Genomic DNA, 25,146 nt, shown 5'->3' with positions numbered 1-25,146 from the left:
GTGCAAAGACCTAGAGTTAGAAAAACCAAAAGGGAAGAACACACTCAACATTTCTCAAGCTGAAAGAACTGAAGGAAAACTTGAAGCCTCACATTGCAATATTAAAGGACTCCATGGGCAAAATATTGAATGATGCAGAAAGTACCAAAAGAAGACGGAAGGAATACATAGTCGCTACCACAAAGAAATGGTCGCTGTCCAACCATTTCAAGAGGTAGCATATAATCAAGAACCAGTGATACTGAAGGAAGAAGTTAGAGCTGCACTGAAGACATTGGTAAAAACAAGGCTTCAGGAATTGTCAGAATACAAATTGAAATGTTCCAACAAACTGATTCAGCACTGGAGGCACTCAGTCATCTATGGCAAGAAATTTGGAAGACAGCTACCTGGCCAACTGATCCATTTTTTGTGCCCATTCCAAAGAGCAGTCACCCAACAGTATGCAGAAATCATTGAGCAATATAATTAATATCACATGCAAGTAAAATTTTGCTGAAGACAATTAAAAATGGCTACAACAATACACCGACTCGACGGCACCTAACAACAACAACAACAATACATGGACAGTGTACTGTCAGAGACTCAAGCTCGATTCAAAAGAGGACATGGAAGAAGAAATATCACTGCTGATGTCAGATGGATCTTGACTAAAAGTCGAATACCAGAAAGATGTTGACTTGTGTTTTATTGACTATGGGAAGGCACTAGACTGTGTGGACCATAGCAAACTATGGTTAACGTTGTAAAGAATGAGTATTCCAAAACTCCTAATTGTGCTCATGAGGAAGCTGTACATAGAACAAGAAACTGTCTTTTGAATAGAACAAAGGGATACTGAATGGTGTAAATTCAGGAAAAGTGTGCACCCAAGTTGTATCCTTTCACCATACTTATTCATTTTGTATGCTGAGCCAATAATCCAAGAAGCTGGGTTATATGAAGAAGAACGTGGCATCAGGATTGGAAGCAGACTCTTTAACAACCTGTAATATTCAGATGAGACAACCTTGTTTGATGGAATCAAAGAGGACTTAAAATACTTATTGATGAAAACCAAAGACTACAGTCTTCAGTATAGATTGTACGTCAATGTAAAGAAAATCAAATCCTCACAACTGGACCAATAAGCAACATTATGGTAAACAGAGAAAAGACTGAAATTGTCCAAGACTTCATTTTGCTTGGGTCCACAATCAGCTGTCATGGAAGCAGCATTTAAGAAATCAAATGACATATTACATTGGCTAAATCTGCTACAAAACACGTCTTTAAAGTGTTAAAGAACATAGATATCCGTTTTTGAGGACTAAGGTGTGCCTGATCCAAGCCACTACTAATGACCTCTGAAAGGGAGGGATCACATTAGAGAGCCCTGGATAGAGTGGAAGAAAACATGGAACAAAACCGTAAAATGTAAGAGAACAGACTTACTGATCAAATAGAGACTGGTGGAACCCCTGAGACCGTGGCCCTGAGTCACCCTTCATGTCTGGAACTGAACTCAACCCCAAGGTTCAACCGTTAGCCAAACAGTTGCTAGGTCTAGCAGGGGAACAGTAACATTAGAGAGGTATTTCCCTAGGACAAGATAGAGAAGTGCTGCACCTCTCATCTGTCAGTTTGTGGCACTGTGGTGGCTTATATGATGCTGGAAGCTATGTTACTGATATTTTAAATGCTGGCAGGGTCACCCATGGTGGACAGGTTTCAGCTGAGCTTCCTGACTAAAACATACTAGGAAGAAGGAGAAACTGACTACTTGCGAATTATTTGCCACTGAAAAACTTTGGAATAGCAGTGGAACACTGTCAGATAGCTCCAGAATATTGAAGATAGAAGCATGATGAATAGCACCAGAATATTGTCAGGTATAATATGAGGAAAGATGAGCCCCTCAGGGTGGATGACACTCAAAATACAATTAGAGAAAAGCTGCCTCCTAAAAGTAAAGTTGACTGTGATGACGTGATTGAAGTAGAGCTTTCAGGACCGTCATTTGCTGATGGAGCACAACTCAAGATGAGGAAAAACAGCTGTAAACATCCATTAATAATGGAAAATGTGGAATATATGAATCTAGAAAAATTGGAAGTTGTCAAAAATAAAGGATAATCATCAATATCCTAGGCATTAGTGAGCATCAGCTGGTATTGGCTACTTTGAATCTGACAATCACATGGTTTACTATGCTGGGAATGAAAAATTGAAGAGAAATGGGTGTCACATTCATCATCAAAAAGAACATATCAAGAACTGTCTTGAAGTACGACACTGTCTGTGATAGGATAATAACCATATACCTACGAGGAAGGCCAGTTAATAGCACTATTCAAATGTATGCACCAACCACTAAAGCCAGTGATGATGGAATTGAAAAATTCCAGCAGCTTCTTCAGTCTGAAATTGACCGAATATGCAATCAAGATATATTGATAATTACTAGAGATTAGAATATAAAGATTGGAAGCGAAGGATCAGTGAGCAGAACATCATATGGAAGAAAGCAAAAAGTCACTAAAAAGACAAGGAAGAAAAAAAAAGACCAAAACGCATGTCAGAATAGACTCTCGAACTTGCTCTCCAGCATAGAGATGCTAAAGCAAATGGGAGAAATGAGGAGGTAAATTTCAAAGGGCAGCTCAAGAAGACAAAGTCACGTAATGTAATGAAATGTGCAAAGATCTGGAGTTAGAAAGCCAAAAGGGTAAAACATACTCAGCATTTCTCAAGCTCAAAGACCTGAGGAAAAAAATCCAAGCCTCAACTTGAAATACTGAAGGTCTGTCTTGGCAAAATATGGGATGACACAGAAAGCATCAGAAGAAGATGGAAAGAATACACAGAATTGCTTTACCAAAAGAATGGTCAATGTTCAACCATTTGTAGAGGTAGCATATGATCAAGAGCCAATGGGTACTAAAAGAAGAAGTCCACGGTACACTGAAGACACTGGCAAAGAACAAATCTCTGGGAATTAATGGAATACAAATTGAAATCTTTCAACAAACTGATGAAAACACTAGGGGCACTCACCCATCTATGCCAAGAAATTTGGAAGACCACTACCTGGCCAACTCACTGAAAGAGATCCATATATGTGTCCATTCCAAAGAGAGGTGAACCAACAGAATGCAGACATCATTGGGCAGTATCATTACTATCACATGTGCATAAAATGTACTCAAGATAATTTTTAAATGGTTGCAACAATACTGGTCCCTCCTGATAATGTGTCTGAAGTATGAGACACAAAGTGGGGTCATCTTGGCATGTAAGGAGTATTCTGGTATTTCCTCCAACACAGATTTGACAGGAAACTGCCGGAGGTTCAAGCCAGATTCAGATAATGACATATGGCACAAGGGGTATCATTGCTGAAAGCAGTGAATACCAGAAAGATGTTTTATCTGTGCTTTATTGACTTTGCAAATGTTTTCAGCTGTGTAGATCTGACAACATTGCGGTGAATGAGTATTCCTGAACACTTCATTGTGCTAGTGAGAAACCTGTACATAGACCAAGTGTCAGGCTTTTGAACATTGAATGGTTTAAAATTAGGAAAGGTACATGCCAGGATTATATTCTTTCACCATATTTATTCATTCTGTATGCTAAACAAATAATCTGAGAAACTGTATTATATGAAAAAGAACGTGGCATCAGAATTGGAGGGAAGACTCATTAAAAACCTGCGATGTGCAGATCATACAGCTTTGCTTGCTGAAAGTGAAGAGGACTTAAAATACTTACGGATGAAGCTCAAAGACCACAACCTTCAGTATGGGTTGCATCTCAATGTAAAGAAAACAAAAATCCTTACCACTCGAGCAATAATCAACATATGGTTAACTGGGGGGAAATTTTTCTGTTGTCAAAGACTTTATTTTGCTTGGGTCCATCGTAAACACTCATGGAAGCAGCAGTCAAGAAATAAACCAACATATTCCAGAAGGCAAATCTGCTGCACAAGACCTCTTGAAAGTGTTCAAGAGCAAAAGATGTCAGTTTGAGAACTGAGGTGCGCCTGACCCAAGCCATGGTATTTCCAATAGTGTCATATGCATGTGAAAGTTGGACAATGAATGGGTGGCCATAGAAAAAATTAATGCATTTGAGTTGTGGTGTTGGAGAAGAATTTTAAAGGTACCATGGACTGCCAGAAGAACAAACAAATCTGTGTTGGAGGAAATAACCGGAATACTCCTTAGAAGCCAAGATGACCCCACTTTGTGTCTCATACTTCGAACATACTATCAGGAGGGACCAGTCCCTGGAAGAGGACATCATGCTTGGTAAAGTGTAGGGTCAATGAAAAAGAGGAATACCCCCAACAAGATGAAGCAGCACAGTGCCAGAAGCAGTGGTCTCAAACATAGCAGCATTTTTTAAGATGGTACAGCAACAACATAACCACAAGCACATGCTTTCTCATGGCGACTGTGGTTCCCCTCCTAGCCCTTCCCAGCCCACCGCTGTGACCTGACTTGACCGAGCCCATCAGTCCCAGGCTCCCAGGAAGCTGTCACACTGGGCAGCTCTGTTGTTACCAGGTCAGGCTACAGAAGACTAGAGAGTCATGAAATGGAGTCATGAAGAGTTTTATTAAAATGTGGAAACACCTGCAGGGAGACCTGTCAGAGCCAACAGTGTCTTCTGGCTCCCCCAGTCTAAGGGGTTTTTATAGTGAGGAGTTGAGTGGCAGAAAAGGGGCGGGCTTTCCTGTCTGCAGTCTTCCAATCCTGTGTTGTTTCCTCCTTTCTCTTTTTTCACACTGCATACACCTCTGGCAACAAAGATGGATTCTGTCAGAGTCCTGGTTCAAGAGCCAGGTCTGCCCTGGAAGCTCCATGTTGGGGTCATACAGGGGTGTTTTACACCAGGGCCTAAAACTGGTTAAGGCTGGCTGAGCAGAAGGGAGCAGTTAGCAGGTAGCTGAGGCAGCTGGATTTATTGTTGTCAAGTGGACTCCAACTCATAGCAACCTTGTGTAGGGTTTCCTAGGAGGTACCTGATTAGGGACGGCTAACAAGCCCCGCTGGTAGCTGAATAAGGAGGAAGGGAAGGTTGACAAGCCCCGCTGGGTTCCAGATGCACAAGAAGATAGTTTCCATGTCTTGCCCATATCCTGCCCTTCCTGATCTTGGTATTTGCAGGTTCTATGGTTCCAGTAAATTTTTGCCAGTAAATTTCCTCCTGGCCCCTTACCCTGAGAATGTTTCAATTGATGCTTCTTGTGTAACCTCTTATCCTCTCCAATTCTGACAGTAAAGCCTCAGTTCTTGTATTCATTCCGCCCCTCCACATCCAGTTGCCATGTCCTATCCCAGCTGTCCACACAAGTCTTTTGTTGCCTGTTGCTGATGGTCATTATCTTCTCCCCCCTGGACTGTTTGATTGACCCCTTCGTTGGGGAGTGATCCCAATCAGGCCACTGGCCCCTTGCTGCAGAAGCTGCCTCCACCACACTTCAGAGTGTGTATTCTCCTGCTTTTCAACCCTCACGGCTCCCCTGGTTCCACTGGAGAACCTCCAGATTCCTTCATGTGCCCTCTGGGTCCCCATGCACCAGAATAGCGTGCCTGCCAGCCTCTCCCCTACCCCCTGTGCTATGTCACCCTCGGGTATTGATGCCACAGTCTGGAAAGAGAGCATGTGAGAGGAGAACCAAGGAGCTCTCCTATAGCTCACCATGCTAAAGATTTAGGGACCTCAGACCTAGAGGAGTCCAAAGGAAAGAAAGAGAATGGACTTTGGAGTTAGACAGACCCAAGCTGGGATCCTGCTTCCAACCTGTTAGACTTTGAGCCTGTCGTTTTTCGTCTGTGTTGTTAAGTGCCATGGAGTTGGTTCCAACTCATAACAAGTCTATCTAGGGTTTTAAGGAGCAGCTGGTGGGTTTGAACTGCCAGCCTTACAGTTCAGTGCATTATCCTGCAGCACCACACCAGGCCTACTTTCTCTCAGCTGCAAAATAGGGGCAGTGTAGTACCTGGCCATAGGACCATTGTGAGATTGAGAGTTAGAAAACAATGCTTGCTACTTAGCAAGTACTCAGTTAAGATTGCGGATAATGTTAGTAGTAAGAGCAACAGCAGCATATGAACTAAGCCGCTAAGCAGATGTTTACAAGCTGAGACTGATACTCTTCCAGTTCCATCAGATTCTTGTATCACATCTGTGATATCCCTTTTCTCCATTCTAAACACACACCCCCACTTAACTTATCAAACACCATCCTTTAAGACCCTGTTAGCTTTGCCCTCCTCCATGCAGTTTTCCCTAAACCAGTACCTGGTAATTCTTCCAATTGTTGATCAGACAATGGTGCTCAGCCACACAGGGAGGGAAAACCTTCCTGTCGTTTGCTTGTGTTGACTAGTCCATCTTTGGCTACATGCATTCCTTGCAGAAGGTTCAGCTGCTTGTCACCATTTTACCCAAGAAAACCTGGCCCCTTGTGTAGGGTTTTGCTGTGTGACTGAGAAGAGAAACACATCTCTGAACTGCACTTGAAATATGCTGCCCGTGACCTATGCAGAGCCAAGCCACGGAACCAAATCATCGCAGCTCATCACAGCGATAAGATAAGCAGCTTTCACCCCAAAGCCAACAAAGGGGGAAACCAGCAATTTCTCACGCATAATGTATGCCCACCCTCTCACCTGTTGTGTTTTAAATGTATTGTCTGACCTGTCTTTTTAAGATCTGTGCCTGGTAGGGTGCCTTCCTCTCTTTTGTAAAAAGCCACATGAGACCACTCTGACATATAAATAATGATAATTAGAAGACCCCCTCAAGTGACTTGACCTCCAGATTGAAGGGGAAAGTGGTACTGGGTTTTTGTTTTTCATAATTCCCTAGAATTTGGATCAAAAATGGCATTCGAGAAAAGAGCATGTTTGTGCCTATCAGACATGACTGGCTCAGCCTTCTGTGTATCTGATGGCAAATGGCACAAAAACAGGAGTTCTGGGTCAAAATGTGGAAGGCATCCAGCAAACGACCCAGAAGTTGAGGAATCGTCACCCTTTGCCAGGATGCATCTGAACAGAACAGACTGAACAAGTCAGGACTAAAGACAAGGGGCATGAATTTTACTTCACCCTCATGGAGTATTTCACAGTCATTCACTGGCATCACTCTTCAAGCCTCGTTCTCTTTAATAATGTCAGGGACCAGGATTTCCAGAATTTAGCTCCTGCCAATCCAACCCGCCTTAAGAACGCCTCTTAAATTTTCAAGGAGTTCTTTTGTCTTGGTTCCTGTTGCGTGAATGAGAGATTACTTGTTTGCCTGGTGGAAGGAACATAGGACCAAGAATCAGAGTTCCGTTTCCCCATGACAGCTGTGTGGTTTCGGGACAACCATTCAAAACCTCCAAACCTATTTCCTTGTCTATAAAATGGGATTACACGTATCACATAGAACACCCAGAATGTACTCAGACCACCAGGCCAAGGAACTGTTCATCTTCCCAGCATCCCTATTGAGGAACAGTTGCTGGGGCTATCTGCATTTCATTGATGAAGAAACTGAGGTCCAGAGAGGTTAAGTAGCTTGCCCAGAGTCATACAGCAAAGGAGTGATAATAAAAGCAAGGGGTTATGAGGATGGTCCTCAGATCCAGGATGTATTCAAAGTCAGATGTGAGGTGGCACACCGGTGCTGACTGTGTTAAGGAGTTAGCCCTGCAGTTGTTTGTGAGTGTGAGGAGGCAGGGACAGGGACAGACTCCAAACCTCCTCGTCTTCTTGGTCTCCTTCCATCCTGTCCACCTACGTCCTGATTTGGATTCCTGCTGCTTCCGTCTCTTTCAGATCCATTTCCTCCTTTCTCTTTCCACTGGAATGACTGTCCTTCAAACTCACCCCCCTCTAAGTCTGCACTTTTGTTAAAATGATACTTCTGTGTGTACATCCATGCCATCCAGTTGGTGCCCACCCAGAGCTACCCTGTGTAGTGTTTCCAATGCTGTAAATCTCTATGGGAACAGACTGTCTTACCTGGTCTAGTGGGTTTGAACTGCTGGCCTAGTAGTTAGCAGTCCAGTGCTTGTCACACAGCAGAATGAGGGCTCCTTTCTGTGTGTACAGCCCGTTAACTGTTCACTAACCCATTTTCCCATTCACGATGAAGTATTCTTGGTCTCTTGGTTCTAGCGGTTCCCAATCCAGTCCATTTTCCAGTCTTCTGCCAGTCTGCCTTTAAAGTGAGACATCTCTATTCAGAGCCATCTGCAGCTCTTCACTGTCTTTATATAAGATGACAGCCATACTCCTTACCTGGAGTCTTAGTACACTGTGCGTTGTCCATGACACACAGCAGTGTAAAGGAGTGTGAGCAGCAAGGTAAACAGAGCGAGTGAGTCTCTCACTGAGTCCAGGGATTCAGGCCTATCATCAGGGCTCTAACTTTCGGGTGTCCTTATTCATCGGAAACCCTAGGCAGGGCCGCTGTGAGTCAGAACCGACTCAATGGCGCTTAAAAGCAACACCAACAATATTCATCTGATGGATGCAAGAGCCCCCCTGAATCCAGTGTGCTCCCTAGTGCCTCCCAATACTTCTGCCTTGGGCCGTGTGCCCATCCCAAATCGTTACCATGTCTGGGAATGACCCTGTTTAGGACAAGCCAGAGACATCCCTACAACTTCCAATTCGGACCCTCTGGTTCTGTTTCTCCCTTCTGGTATTACCCCCATTCTATCCCTCCCCACTCTGTATTTGATCCCCACCCCACCACCCTGTGTCTCCCCAGCTTTGTCTGTGTTGCTGCCATTCTGTCACCTGGTGTTCCTTCACACATTCTTTCCATTTACCATCATCGTTACAGCAATTTCTCGAGACCCAAAGCCTTTGATGGGAATGGATGGAATAAAAATTGAAATCTTTCAAGAAAGTGAGGTGGCACAGGAGGCACTCATCTCTGCCAAGAAATTTGGAAGACAACTATCTGGCCAACTGATTGAAAGAGATCTATATTTGTGCCCATTCCAAAGAATGGTGACCCAACAGAATGCAGAAACCATCAGACAATATCTTTGATATCCCATGAGAGTAAAGTTTTACTAAAGGTAATACAGAAATGGCTGCAAGTGTACATTGACAGAGAACTTCCAGAGGTTCAAGCCAGATTTAGAAGAGGCCGTGGAATGAGGGATATCATTGCTGATGTCTGATGGATCTTGGCTAAAAGCAGAGAATACCAGAAAGATGTTTACCTATGCTTTATTGACTACGCAAAGGCTTCCAATTGTGTGGATCATGACAAGCTATGGACAACATTGCGAAGTATGAGTATTCCAAAACACTTAATTGTGGTCATGAGGAATCTGTACCTGGATCAAGAGGCAGTTGTTCGAACAGAACATGGGAACACTGAAGAGTTTGAAATTAAGAAAGGTACGCAACAAGGTTGTATTCTTTCACCATGCTTATTCAACCTGTATGCTGAGCAAATAATCTGAGAAGCTGGGTTCTATGAAGAAAAATGTGGCATCAGGATTGGGGAAAGACTCATTAACACCCTGCGATATGCAGATGATACAACCTTGCTTGCTGAAAGTGAAGAGGACTTAAAATATTTACTGATGGAGATAAAAGACCACAGCATTTGGTATGGATTGCATCTCAATGTAAAGAAAACAAAACTCCTCACCACTGGACCAATAAACAACACTCATTAATGGAGAAAAGGTTGAAGTTGTCAAGGACTTCATTCTTCTTGAGTCACCTATCAACACGCATGGAAACAGCAGTCAAGACATCAATGAACATATTGCATAGGCAAATCTGCTGCACAAGACCTTTTTAAAGTGTTGAAGAGCAAAGATGTCAGCTTGAGGACTGAGGTGCGCCTGACCCAAGCCATGGTATTTTCAATAACCTCATATGCAGGAGCTCTGGTAGCGTAGTGGTTACGAATCGGGCTGTAAACCGCAAGGTCAGCAGTTCGAAACTACCAGCTGCTCCGCGGGAGAAAGATGAGGCTTTCTACTCCCGTAAAGATTTACACCCTCGGAAACCCTGTACAGGGTCGCTATGAGTCGGTTCCAACTCCACGGCACATAACAACAACAACAACAACAACATATGCTTGTGAAAGCTGGACAGTGAATAAGGAAGACCATGGAAGAATTGATGCTTTTGAGTTATGGTGTTGGAGGAGAATATTGAAAGTGCCATGAGCTGCCAAAAGAACCAAGAAGTGTAGCCAGAGTGCTCCTTGGAGGCCAAGGTGGCCAAACTTCGTCTCATACTTTGGACATATTGTCAGGAGGGACCAGTCGCTGGAGAAGGAGATCATGTTTGCTAAGGTGGAGGGCCAGAGAAAAAGAGGAAGACCCCCAACAAGATGTATTGGCCAGAGGCAGCATCAATGGGCTCAAGCATGGCAACAATTGTGAGGTTGGCCCAGGACTGGGCAGTGTTCCGTTCTGTTTTACACAGGGTCGCTTTGAGTCGGTACTGACTCGATGGCACCTAACAACAGCAACAAGGTATAACATTTCCTCACCCTGCCACTGAAAACAGTCATTTCCTTCTCTTGTCATCGGGGTGCCAGATTTCCCTCAGTACTGCCTTTCACTGTTAGTCACCGACTTTGTCAGTGCGGTAGCCCCGTACTGTCCTATAGGTCTTCACACACATGAAACACATCCACAACATGTGATTTCATTTGTTTTGCACACGCCGGACCAGGGAATAAGGAACTGTTACCCCATTTTCACAGTTCAACATTCCCAGACCATTTCTAGGAGCATTTGTTTAGTGCCGTCGAATCAATTCCAACTCAGCGACCCTGTGTAGGGGTTCCAAGGAGTGACTGGTGAATTTGAACTGCCGACCTTACGGTCCAGTGCATTAACCCACAACACCAGAACTGGAAGTCTCGTGTGTAAATGGCATAGTGTCCCACTTGGCCATCCTTAAGTCCTGGAACGCACCAGGTTCTTTGCAGACGTTGTTCCCTTTGCCTGGAACATTGTCTTTCCCACTCTTCACTTGACCAAACTCTACTCATCTTCAAGGATTGAATTCAAATGTCACTTTTTTAGAACAGCTTCCACTGAGCATCCCCTCCCTCCAAGTCTCAAAAGGCCTCTCTTGTTAGTCTCCGTTGTGGACCACCTTTGTTTTCCTTTATTGAACTTATCAGCAAACCAAAGCCACTGCCATTGAATCGATTTCGACTCATAGCCACCGCACACAGCAGAGTAGAACGGCCCCATAATGCTTCCAAGGTTATAAATCCTTTAAGCAGCAGACTGTCACAGCTCTCCTTCACATCTCTCACGTTTCGGCTGCTGGGTTAGAACTGCCAAAACTTAACCCCTGTAGCTCCAGGGCTCCTAAGCACTTTTCATCAAAACCAAACCCACTGCCACTGAGTCTATTCCAGCTCCTAGTGATCCCATTGGAAAGAGCAGAACTGCTCCACAGGGTTTTCCAAGACTAAATATTCACAGGAGCAGAGAGCCACCTTTCTCCTGCAGAGCTGCTGTTAGCTTTGGACCATGTCCCTCCCGGTGAACCACCCAATACTAAACCCACTGTATCTCCAGGGCTCCTGCTTATCTTGTGAAGGGTTTCCGAGGAGCAGCTGGAGGGTTGGAACCACCAACCTTGTGGTTCACGGTCCAATGCTAACCCTGTAGCGCCACACCAGGAGTTCCCTACTCATCGTTAGTCGTAATTACTTTACTTCTGTTAACAAATTTGCTTGATATCTTTCACCCTACTAGACTGTTCACACCACGAGGACAGGAAAAATGGTGATTATGGCCTGGCAACGTGTCTGACACAGAAGGGGTTTATTACATGATGTCTTAAATTAACTAGTTAATTAATGAATGTAAACAGCCATTGCCAAAGCTTTAATAAAAGCCAGAGCAAAGGCTGGAATACACACTGTCCGAAGTCCAGTTCTACAGGACTCTCCCCTGGCCTCCTGTGCCCACGACCCGCCTCCCACTGACCCAGTCTACTGATCATAAAGACAAAGAGCCTTGCTCTGGGGCATGGCACTGTCAGAGAAACACTGGGCTGCTAACTGCAAGGTTAGCAGTTCAAACTCATCAGCCACTCCTTGGAAGCACTATACAGGGTTGCTTTGAGTCAGAACCAACTCGACAGCACTCAACAACAAGAAGGCGTGAAGCAAGAACTATGAGACTTCCTGTCAGGCGCTTTGGACATGTGATCAGGAGGGACCCTGAAAATGGACATCATACTCAGTAAAGTAGAGGGTCAGCGAAAGATGAAGACCCCCAATGAGATGAACTGATACAGTTGCTGCAACAATGGATTCAAACCTAACAGTGATTGTGAGGAGGACTCAGTACCAGGCAGTGTTTCCTTCTACCGTACATAACAGTCACTGTGAGTGTGAACCCACCTAACAAGAAGACATTAACAGAGGTGCTACTGCGACAGTGGTTAAGCATTTGACTGCTAACCAATAGGTCAGTGGTTCAAACTCATCAGCCCCTCCATGGAAGAAAGATGTGGCAGTCTGCAGGTTACAGCCATGGGGACCCCTGGGACAGTTCTCTTCTGTCCCAGTTGGTTGTTATGAGACAGAAATGAGTTGGCACCAATAGATTTAAGACGTGAACACTGTCTGAGATGTGGGTATTTGGGATCTGTATGATGGGTATGTGTATCTATATGAGTGAACAGAAGGAAAGAGAGACAGCAGAGTAATCAAATGCCAAGGTGATCCAGAAATTCTGGGAGAAGATGGTCACTGATCGGAGGTATAGGAAAAGTCAAACTTGTATAGTAAGGCCCAGTGTTAGCAATTTTCCATTTTTCATTTGCCATTAAGTCGGTTTCGACTCGTGACAACCCCGTGTGTGTGTCAGAGTAGAGCGGTATTCAGTGGGGTTTTGGTGGCTGGTTTTCCCAAAGCAGACCGCCAGGCCTCTGAGACGCCTCTGGATGGGTGAGCAGGTTAGCAGCCAAGCGCATTAACCACTTGCATCGACACCTAGGGGCTCTTAATTGGCCATGCTGTGGAATCTTAACATTCACACTGCTGAAATGCTAAACTAATACCCTATCCTGAAGTTCTTTGAACAACCTCCATTCTGGTGGGCCTTAAGAAAGTTTGCTTTTTCATTTTCCCAGCACATTGTATTGGAACATTTACAGTCATTTTTATTGTACATAGAAACAAATTTTTATTTCTTCTCAGCAGAGTGGGCAGCCAGTTACCATAGCAATGTGGAAAGTATTTTGAGGTATTTTTATACCGTGAGTTCGGCAAGCTCCTTGCAAACTTTACATCCTGTTCAGCTGAAACGGACCTTAATATTTAAAATTGCTTCTCTGATACCTTTATAGGATGTTAAACTTAGAAACTTTGTTACAATTTTCATCCCTATAATTTGAACCTTTTTTTTTTTTTTTTAAGAAAATTATGGTGAAGGTATAAATATATTTGACCTATTTGAACATTTGCAATAACTTGATTTTTGTTGTTAGTTCCAAAAGTATATGTAATTATTCCCTGGGATCTTAGGGTGTGGTTTCTGGTTTTGTTGGTGTGTGGGTAGGAGACTCAGGGAATTGTTGGGTTTTTTTGAGAAAATGAGATGTAATCATAGATCCTTTTGTGTATCTTCAGGGCCTGGAGAGCTTCACAGTGAAAGAGAAATTCTTCTCAGGCAGCCAGGAGCCTCAGGCATCCTTTCCTGTGCCGTATGATTTGCCTCCAGAACTTTATGGAAGTAAAGGTGAGACATAAAGCCATGGGTGTGTGTCCCAGGGCATGCTGCCAACCTCCCACCGGGACCTGGCTCTTGGAGACTGTGGAGCAGGTTTGGAGAGAAAGCTCTGCTGCCTTGTGTGGGCCACTAGAGCCTCAGTTCTCCAACTGGCTAGTCTCAGAACCGCTGTCCACTCCTCACATTACTGAGGACCACAGAGAGCTTTAATATCCATGGAATTTTATATCTATCGATGGTGGCTCAGTGGTTCGGCAATTGGCTGCTAACCAAAAGGTCAGCAATTCGAGCCTACCATCCCCTCTGCAGAAGAAAATGAGGCAGCTCCTAAGATGTGTCGCCTTAGGAACCCTACAGGGCAGTTCTGTTCTATCACACTGGGTCGTTGTGAGTAGAAACCAGCTCAACAGCAGTGGGTTTATCTTAGAGATTAAAACCAGTAAATTTTTAAATATTTTTTCATTGGTTTTAGAATAACAACAATAAACCCATTGCATAATAACAAACAGAATTATTGTGACTAGTTTCAAAAAAAAAAGTAGAGATGGTTAGTGACAAAGGTAATATATTGTTGTATATTTGGCGATCTCTTTACTCTCTGGCTGGATTCTCCAACATTCTTATCAGCGGAGAAAAGATTGAAGTTGTCAAGGATTTGATTCTTGGATCAACTATCAACACTCATGCAAGCAGTAGTCGAGAAATCAAACGACATATCGCATTAGGCAAATCTGCTGCACAAGACCTTTTTAACATGTTGAAGAGCAAAGATGTCAGCTTGAGGACTAAGGTGTGCCTGACCCAAGTCATGATATTTTCAATAACCTCATATGCATGTGAAAGGTGGACAGTGAGTAAGGAAGACCGTAGAAGAATTGATGCTTTTGAGTTAAGGTGTTGGAGGAGAATATTGCAAGTGCCACCGGCTGCCAAAAGAATAAACCAGATTTGTGTTGGAAGAAGTGTAGCCAGAATGCTCCTTGGAGACCAGGATGGCCAAATTTCGTCTCTCATACTTCGGACATATTGTCATTCTCTGGAGAAGGATATCATGTTTGATAAGGTGGAGGGTCAGAGAAAAAGAAGAAGACCCCCAGCGAGATGGATTGGCAAAGTGGCAGCGTCAATGGACTCAAGCATGGCAACAATTGTGAGGTTGGCCCAGGACCAGGCAGTGTTTCATTCTCTTGTGCATAGGATCGCTATGAGTCAGTACTGACTTGATGGCACCTAACAATAGCAACAACCTCGCATTCAATCCATGAATGAATTGGATTGAACATGAGTGTTCAGGAGCTCTGGTAGCGTAGTGGTTACGAATCGGGCTGCAAACCTTAAGGTCAGCGGTTCGAAACTACCAGCTGCTCCACGGGAGAAAGATGAGGCTTTCTACTCCCGTAAAGATTTACACCCTCGGAAACCTTGTACAGGGTCGCTATGGGTCGGAACCGACTCGACGGCACTTAACAACAACAACAATAGCAACAATCTTGCATTCAATCCATAGTGGTATCCCGTGTTGGGTAGTCTCTGGAAACTCCACTCTACAGGCAGGAGAAAGTGAAAGTCAAAAAAGCAAATAATGGCTTATAATATAAAAGACAATACTACCCAGAAATCCACACTGCCATCAACTTGACTCCAACTCATCACAAGTCTCTAGGACAGAGAGAACTGCTCCCGAGGATGTCCGAGGCTGAAAATCTTTACCGAAGCACACGGCATCTTTCTCCACCGAGCAGCTGGAGGGTTTGAGCCACTGACCTTGCAGCTAGCAGGCGGACGCCTGACACATTCATTCCAGCATACTCTCCCCTGGAAGGCAGAGACCCACGTGGGTCGCCACATTGCTGTCTGCAGGTTGCTGAATCAGAACAGAGAAAATACGTTTTTTTGATTGGGAGTTTTAATGTTTTCACACCCCATTCAGATCCCAGAATCTCTGACTTCCTGATGGGGTCAGCCTTGCCAGAAGAACATCTCTTCCTCAGACAATGCTGAATGGGCTCTGCCAAGGTTCCTGCTCCTACTCACCCACCCTTTACTTGTTACCATGAGGAACCAAACTCAAGCCCGCTGAACGCACCTAATTCTTAAGAGTGGTTCTCGCAGTGTTTTAGTGTTTGTTTGTGGGTTTTGGTGGGCTGGCCACAGATCCTTTGACTCTCTGAGAGAAATCCCTGTATACCCTCACTCTTGGTGGTGGTGGTGAGCAGGGGAGTCGGTTCTGACTCCTAATTACCCTGTGTGGGCTTCCTGAGGCTGTAAGTCTTTACGGGAGCAGAAAGCCTCATCTTTCTCTCACAGAGCGCCTGGTAGATTCAATCTGCTAAGCTTTTGGTTAGCAACTCTGCTCATAATCCAGTACACTACCAGAGCTCCTTACACTAGTTTTAGAGGACCAAGAAGAGTACAGAGAATGTCTGCTCTGGCATACGTATGTGCATGCACACACATGTTTGGGCATGCGTCTTAGAAAGAAGGGAAATGAGAATGCCCCTGAAATGAAATTAGAGATATTTGAAAACAAAGTCATCTGCCTGAAGCAGGGAGACCCCAAGCAGCAGGTGTTAGGACAGACGTGCCCTTGAGCGCCAGCTCTGCTACTTAGTAAGTAAAGTGGGGCTGTTCATGACCTTCTCTCGGCCTTTAGTGTCATCTCTCCAAAACTAGGAATGCAGGAGTACCTGCTGCACAGCGATGTTGGAAAGGTTGGGTTAATAACAAGAGCAATTATGTGATGATTTAAAATGTCTGGTTCTGTTCTTGGCACATAATAGGAAGAAGTCAAACACTATCAAAGCAGTTGGCATCGAGTCATTTCTGACTCATTGCCCCCACGTGTGTGTCAGAGTAGAGTTGTGCACCAGAGTTTTCAGTGGCTGCTTTCTGAGCATAAATCACCAGGCATCTCTCTCGCTGTGCCTCTGAGTAAACTCAACTTCCTGATCCTGGAGCAGCCACCCATGTTAATGACTTGCACCACCCAGGGACTCCACATCTAGGCAGATAGGCCTGACTCCTTTCTCTTCCCCGTGGCTGCCTGCTGACGAACAGCCTAAGATGTACAAATACAGGATCCGTCCCTAAACCTGCCTACAACCACAAGACCAGTGACTGCTGACCCCTCTCCCCCATCTAACTTTTTGTTGCTTATGTTTGGTCTTCCCTTCCTCTGTCATGTCTCCCCTGACCCCACCTTGTTCTTTTGAAACCTGAGTTGTCCTGAATCAACACCTTGGAGATGGGTACTGACTGATGTGACTTTAGACTTCCCTTCCTACACTGTGGCCTTGGGCCCGACACCCGACACCCCATCCTCCCTCATTTGAATGCTGCTCTCCAAAGGATGTGGGAGCCAGAATGGGGAGAGACAGGAAGAGAGAGGACCCTTAAACTTGCCCCATGTCCCCCAAGTTCCAGCAGAAAAAACATTCTCGAGAACACAACCTTGCACAGGTGGGAAGTCTCTTAAACCATGCAGTAATAACTCTTTTATTGGGCCAGCAAGCAGAAGGCTTTCCAAACTGTAACTGAGTTATCTCTTTCTTAAGCATTTCATTTGAAAGATACAGATGACAATGGAGAATTTTACATTTAATTGCTACCATTTTCTCCTCCACACAGCCTCAGGAGCACGTAGAATAATGCCAGCAAGTCACATGCCACAGCAGTCAAGGGAGCCATGTCAACTATATCAAAAGGCATTTGTACCTTTTTCAAAAAAGATTTAGAAAGGGGAGCGGTCATGAAACCTTTCTAAAGCACTTCACTTTAAAAAGTGATTTTCAAACTATTGTCAACAGGTAAGATCTTTTTGGGAGTTTCTTAAATCAGAAACTCATACAAAAAGATTGCATACGCTGGTATGAATGTAGCTAGGATTCAATACGAGAGGCCATCAGCTATGTAAAGGTGCAGGCCTGACACCAAGAAATGGTCAACACAACAGCGAGACTTCACTACATAATACTCCTGCAGGTAAACCTTGCTCGGTACAGCAGTTGATCGAGGATTCATTCATTCCACAGAAATCTGGTAAAACCTTTGAAAGCTGGAATCTGTGTAAGGCAGAAGCCTGCCCCAAGAAAATAACCTCAAATCTTTCCCATGAAAACAAGCAATAGAAAAGTAGTAAGACGGAAACCTGTCGGCAGTGGGAGACTTGTGAGGCCTGGAGAAATGAGGCCTGTTCGGTCAAGGTCCGGCTCTCACAGGTCTCACTGTGTGTACCAGGGGCCGAGAACACATTACATCAGTGAAGAACACAGGCCAAAATCCATGCGCTCATAGAGCCTGCCTTACTCTTCTCCTTGAAAGTAGTATTTAACCAAACCCATTCCAGAATGGCAGCGTCAGTGACAACGTCTGTAAAGCGAAAGGTCCCACTGTTGTCGCTGAGCATGAACTGTTTCTAGCTTCCCGGCTCGCCATGTGAACCTTGAGGAGAAAGTGGAAAAGGGTCGTGGGTCACTTCACCAGAGTTCTCCATCTCGGACATCACCTCACATTCCCTTCTTAGCTTCTTTTCTTTGAATTATCTGATACGTATGCTCCTGAGACTTAGTGTAGGAAACGAAGAAAAGGCAAAGTCCTGCCTAGTTGATTTGGACTTAGAATTAAGGTTGTATTTCAAGTTGAAGAATCATCTGAGCATGTTACAGGTGCCATCCAATCGGTTCCAGCTCGTAGCGCACCTGTGTACAACAGAACATAAACACTGCACACCCTCACAATGCGTGCTGTGTTTGAATCATTGTTGCAACCACTGTGTCAATCAGTCTCATTGAAGAGTTTCCTTTTTCACTGCCCCTCTTCTTTACCAAGCACGATGTCCTCCTCCAGGGACTGTCCCTCCTAATAGTTGTGTCCAGAGTGTGTGAGACCAGTCTCATCATCCTGGCCTCGCAAGAACATTCTGGCAGTACTTCTTCCCACACAGATTTATTCATTCTTGCCAGTCCCACGGTCTACTCAGTATTCTTCTCCAACGCCATAACTTAAATACATCACTGCTTTACTCTTCCTGATTCACATGCATAGGAGGCATTAGAAATACCTCCCATGGCTTGCTTGGTCCAGGCACACTGTAATCTTCAAAGTGACATCTCTGCTTTTTATTTATAACACTCTAAAGAGTTCTTTTGTAGCACATTTGCCTAGCAATACTTAGTTTGATTTTTATTATTATTATTATTATTATTTTAAATGCTTTATTGTGAATTATGTGATAGTTTACATGGGAGGACATCAGCTTCACATTAATCCCGTTGTATATTGTTTCCTTGCCATGGTTACAATCCCTTCCATGCATCATCAATCAACTAAAGGGTGTACCCCACAAGCCTGGCCCCCATTGTCCGCACACCGCCCCTTTCTCTCTCCAGGTCCAAAGACCCCAGTCACTCCATCTCCCCACGTCATTGTCTCTACCTCCATCCACTGCTTCTCTGGGTAGGGTTCCGTTCTCTGCTCTTCTCCTTGGATGGTCCCGGGGACCTCCGTTCCTAGACTGTAAGGTTAATCACTCCCCTCCTTTTGCCCCAAAACGTCCACCTTTACATTTGCAGCCCTAATAATCTGTTCTAATAATTATTTGCTATTGTATCACACAAGAGACCTATCCGCATCTCCTTTCATCAGCCCTGACTATGCAGAATGGATACTACTCAGTGGAGATTCTACCTTGCTCCGTGCCTGTTGAAAGCTTGTAAGCCAGTCCCTTCTTGCCTCAGTGGCGCCCCCATTCTGCGTAGCCAATGTCCACTTTGCCCATCCCTGTCCTCTCCGTGTATTGGGGTAGTTAGATGTTTTTTTTGAGTTCTGTATCCATGAGCATTCACTGTGGATCCAGGTAAAATGAACAAAGACTGCTTCTAAGGTATTAGTTACATTCTTTTTATTTACTGGCCATATTTTATCTTCATTTTTAATTTAAAAAAAAATACACAGTATATGTATTTTTTTGCTCAAAATTTTAAAAATATTGAATTTACAGGAAAATTGCAAAAAGAGTACAAAGAATTCCCATATACACTTCACCCGGCTTCCCCAAAAGTCCTTTTTTTATTATTATTTTAATCACATTATTAAATCCTTCTCTGTCTCTCTCTTTCAGACTAGCTTTTTCTGCTCTGTTTAAAAGTTGCAAACACTTTATCTCTAAGTATTTCATTAGGTGTTCCCTAAAAAATAAAGTCATTCTTTTACATAAGTAGTTCTCAGAAGCAGAAATTTACATCAATTCATTATCTTTATTTACAGAATTTTTTAAGTTTCCCTGTGGGGCTGTAGGATCAGTGTTGGACTGTGAACAAGGTCGGCAGTTCAGACCCACCAGCTGCTCTTTGGAAACCCTGTGCAGGGTCGCTGTGAGTCAGAATCAACTTGATGGCACTTATCAACAAATAACAGTTATACCCGTGGAGTTCCGGTGTGGCGCTGCAGGATAATGCACTGGACCGCAAGGTCTGTTTGCACTGCAGAGTTGGCCATTCAAACCTCACCAGCCGCTCCTTGGAAACCCTATACAGGATCGCAATGAGTCAGAGCCTGTTTGATGGAACTTAACAACCAATGATAGCTTCACCAATAGTGCCCTTTATAGCAAACAAGAAAAATTGCAGGTTCCATGTTGTATTCAGTTATTATGTTGATGTAGTCTCCCCGGTTTTTTTTTTTGTGTGTGTGTGTTTCATGGTATTGACCTGCTGAGCCCATGTTGTAGGCGAAGAGGGCTTGTCCACTGCTGCTTCATAATTAGAATCAGATTGTGTACTTTTGTCAGGAAGACTACAGGAGTGATGTTGTGTTCGGCCTGATGTACCATATCAGGAGGCATGTGATTTGACCTGCCCATTACTGGCAACATTAGCTTTGATCACTTGGTTAAGATGGTGCCTGCCTAGTTCTACATAATCTTGTCCAGGTATAATGTCTTTTATAATTTTAAAAAAATGTCAAGTGGCTCGAACTAAGCTAATGTGCCACAAATATAAGGACTCAGTTGAAAAGTTCTGTAAACCCTACTTGGCACGTGAGAAGTCCATGCTGCAGACTTCATGTATGTAATTGTGTGTAATCCTCTGTGTGCTTTAAAACAAGTGGTCCCTGAATGATTGAACCATGTCTGATTAATTTTAAATCATCCCTTGTATTCAGATAGTATAGAAATAAAACTTCATCCATCCCTGGCAGAATTACTGCTCAGTGAGTAAGTCCAGAGTCATAAATGTTTTGCAAGAGAAACAGAATGTTGATGCCATTAGATTATCCAAATAAAATGCAGAAAGTAGGTCACTTAAAAGTATTGCTATTATGTTTTATTTTGCTTTGAAAGGGCCCATCTTTGAAAGATCTGTAGCATAAAGGTGTGGCACTATAGGATCAGCACTGAACTGTGAACCACAAGGTTGGCTGTTCAAACCCACCAGCTGCCCCTTGTAAACCCTGTACAGAGTCGCTATGAGTCAGAACCGACTGAACGGCACTTAATAACAAAAACAACATAGCACTGAGGTGTTTTGTTTTAGTGAATTAACCAAAAAAAAAAACCAGTTTTTCAGACTTGATTTGATCTAGATCATCTTTAATAAAATCTATTTTTGTTTCATAGCTCAAGCCAAAGACTGAAAGTAAGCTACTAGTTCAGCTTTCAAAAGTATTTTACAATTCGAAAGCTTAACGAAATCTAGAATTATCTAAGTAAATTTGGAGTCACTTATGCAGTTCCTTTGAGTTAAGTAAGTACTTGGGTTTTAGCCATTTGAATTCTTCCTCCCACGTGTTCAATTGTTCTGTTCCGCTGTAACACGTGCAGTTCTTTCTAAAGAATGGTGTTAATGTATCGCAGGTAACGCTGAATCTGCAGGCACAAATTACTTCACTTAATAGATTGGTAACCCCACGGGAAATCTTTTGAAGCTTCCCTTCACATTCCCAACAGTCATGTCATTGTGTGCACTGTATGATTTCAGAGTAGATTCAAGTACGATGGCGTCAGACCTCTTACTTGTAGTTTTGTGTTTGGGACCCTAACCCCACACCCACGGACACAGCCTAGTGTGCCTATGGTGTTTCTGTTCCCGCAGCACTGCATAATAAGACATGAACTATAGGACAGAGCGGACTTGCTCCTTAGGGTTTCTGAGCCTGTAAAATCTTTATGGGAGCAGGCAGCCTCATCTTTCTCCTGAGGAACAGCTGGTGGGTTTAAACTGCTGGCATAATAGTTAAGAACTCAAAACTTAACCCACCAGGGGAACTGTTATAAGTACTTGACATGAATCAGTGCATCTAGTCTTTATAACTCAGTGATACAGGTACTGGTCTAACACCCAGTTTACAGATCAGGAACCTGCGAACCTCAGCTTAACCCAGTCAGAGCTTCCCAGTGGCCATCTCGTTACCATCACTCTGTCCCATCTTCCCATAGAGTCCAGTGCCAGGATCATCAAGAGTTACGAGCTGCCCACCGTGCTGACCACAGGGAGTGATAGGATCGAGATGTGTAGAGAGACAGCAGCCAGTCAGCCCACCCTTCCGTCTGTGGCTTCAGTTCAGGCCTCTGTTCTCGCCTGTACCAGCATTGTTCATTCCCTGGTTCTGGTCTCCTCCAACCCCGTATAGTGTTCCTGAGAGCAGCTGGTGAGTTTGAGCTGCCAACCTGCGGTCCAGTGCATTATCCTGTAGCGCCACACCAGGACTCCGTATAAGAAAAGTAGAAGTTGTAAAAATGAAATGGAATGTGTAAGATCTGAATCCTGACCATCCACGGCTATGTCAGGGTGTAGGAGCACATTTCATTTGATGCCTGCAATAGTCCCAGGAGGCAAGGCAGAGGGGTATTAATCCCACTTTGTGGTTACTAAACACCATGGAGTTGGTTCCGACTCATAGCTAGGCTGTATAGGATTTCTGAAGAGCAGCTGGTGGGTTTGAACTGCTGACCTTGAGATTGTCAGTCCAGTGCTTATCCTGCGGCATCACAACAGGAATGGACTGGTATTGGCCATTTTAAATCAGTCATGGTTTACTGTGCCAGGAATGACACATTGAAGAGGAATGGCATCGTGTCGTTATCTAAAAGTATGTTGGTGGAGATAAGATCAATCTTGAAGTACAATACTATCTATCTGTAATAGGATCATAGCAATACATCTATCACATAGAGTCCTGGTGTGTCACTGTAGGATAAGTGCTGGGTGGCTAATCTCAAGGTCAGTGGTTCAAACCCATCAGTCACTCCTCGGAAGCCCTATACAGAGTTGCTGTGAGTCGGAACCAGCTCAAAGCACTTAATTACAAACAAGAAAGGCCAGTTAATGCCACCATTATTCAAGTTTACACACCAACTGTGAAAACCAATGATGGTGAAATTGAAGAATTCTGCAAACTTCAGTCTGAAATTGACCAGACATTCATTGATAATTACTGGTGATTGTAATGCAAAAATTGAAAACAAAGAATGATCAGTTGGAAAATATGGCTGTGATGGTTGAAATGATGCTAGAGATTGCATGATAGAATTTTGCAAGACTAACTAATTACAAATACCTATTTTAAACAACATAAAAGGTAAAACTATACACATGGGTCGCACCTGATAGAATACATAGGAATCAAATAAACTGCATCTATAGGAAGAGACAATGGAAAAGCTCCATATCATCAGTCAAAACAAGGCCATGGACAAACTGGAACAGATCATCAATTGCTCACATGCAAATTCAGACTGAAAATGAAAACAGGTCCACGAGAGCTAAAATAAGACCTTCAATATATTCTACCTGAATTTAGAGATTCCACGGCACTTAACAACAACAACAAGACACTAACACCCGAAGAGCAGAAGAATTATGGGCAGACATCAAGACCAAAAGGCCTTTAAAAGGACAAGAAAAGAAGAAAAGACCAAAATGGATGTTAGAAGAGATACTAAAACTTGCTCTTGAACATAGAGAAGCTAAAGCGAATGGAAGAAATGAGGAGGTAAAAGAGCAAATGAGAACATTTCAAAGGGCAACTCAAGAAGACAAAGTCCATGCGTTGACTACGCATGGAATCCAGGTGTAGGATACACACTGAACTGCTAACTGCAAGGTCAGTGGTTCAAACATACCACCCCCCCTTGGAAACCCTATACAGGGTCATTATGAGTCAGAACCAACTTGATGGCACTCAATAGCAATAACATTGATTGTGCATAGGTTTTCAATTGTATAGATCATGTTAAACATTGCAAGAAATGAATATTCCAGAACACTTAATCATACTCACTGGGAACCTAAACATAGACTAAGAGGCAGTTGTTACAACAGAACAAAGGGATACTGAATGGTTTAAAATCAGGAAAGGTGTGTACCAGGGTTATATCCTTTCACCATACTTATTCAGTCTGTTTGTGAAACGAGTAATCTGAATACCTGGATTATATTTTAAGAAGAGGGAGGCATCACAATTAGAGAAAAGCTCATTAACAACCTGTGATATGCAGATGACTCAATCTTGCTGGCTGAAAGGAAAGAGGACTTTAAATATAAAGATCAAAGTCTACAGTCTACAGTCTTTAGTATGGGTTGCACTTCAATGTAAAGAAAGCAACATTCTTCAAAAATTTCTGTCTGATATTTACCAGGACAATAATATAGAGAATTTTTTTTTTATCTTTGTACCTTATTTACACACTCCCCACCTTGTATGTTTCTTTTGTATGATTTAATTCTAGCAATTGGGATGTATGTGATTCATTTAAATTGTTTTCAACTCCTGAAACATCTGTTAAAAGGGATTGTTCATATTTACTGAGCACCTGTGGTATCATTAATTATTTTAACCTAGAGAGGTGACTAGTTTAATTCTCATTGTTGGGTGCTGTCCGGTCGATTCCAACTCATAGCAACCCAGTGTGACAAAGTAGAACTACCCCATGGGTCCTTCAGGCTGTAATCTTTATGGGAGTACATCCCCAGATCTTTTCTCACCCAGAGCCACTCAGTGAGTTTGAACCAGGGAGCTGTCAGCTAGTAGTTGAGCACCTAGCCATTTGCCCTACCCAGTGACTCCAAACATAAAGGAGCCCTGGTGGTGCAGTGGTTAAAACACTGCTAACCAAACGGATGGCTGCTAGAGCCCACCAGCTGCTCCATGGAAGAAATGTGTGGCAATCTACTACAGTAAAGATTGACAGTTCAAGAAATCTGTGGAGTAAGTCCGCTCCATCCTGTAGGGCCGCTAGGAGGTGAAATTAATTTGAGGTCAGTGGGTTTGGGTTTGGTTTGGGTGAGTGTGTCTACATATATGTGTGTGTGTTTATATTGTGTATATAGAAATACATGTATATTTGTGTGTGTGTGTGTGTACATATATGTATATATATATATATGTATATATATATATGTGTATATATATAT

General features: G+C 43.4%; 1 protein-coding gene across 1 annotated transcript in view; it reads left to right on the top strand.

Annotated features, from left to right (window-relative positions):
- TDP1 (tyrosyl-DNA phosphodiesterase 1) overlaps positions 1 to 25,146 on the top strand; it is a 111,028-nt gene that overhangs the window by 70,326 nt on the left and 15,556 nt on the right. Inside the window, exon 14 of the mRNA XM_006839580.1 lies at positions 13,636 to 13,744. Coding sequence (XP_006839643.1) covers positions 13,636 to 13,744 — 109 coding nt within the window. The remainder of the gene's footprint in view (positions 1 to 13,635; positions 13,745 to 25,146) is intronic.

The sequence above is a fragment of the Chrysochloris asiatica genome, unplaced genomic scaffold (genome assembly GCF_000296735.1).
Source record: "Chrysochloris asiatica unplaced genomic scaffold, ChrAsi1.0 scaffold00025, whole genome shotgun sequence".
In the NCBI taxonomy this organism is placed as follows: Eukaryota; Metazoa; Chordata; class Mammalia; order Afrosoricida; family Chrysochloridae; genus Chrysochloris; species Chrysochloris asiatica.
The sequence above is the reverse complement of the archived record's forward strand: the minus strand, read 5'-3'. Positions and strand labels throughout refer to the sequence as shown.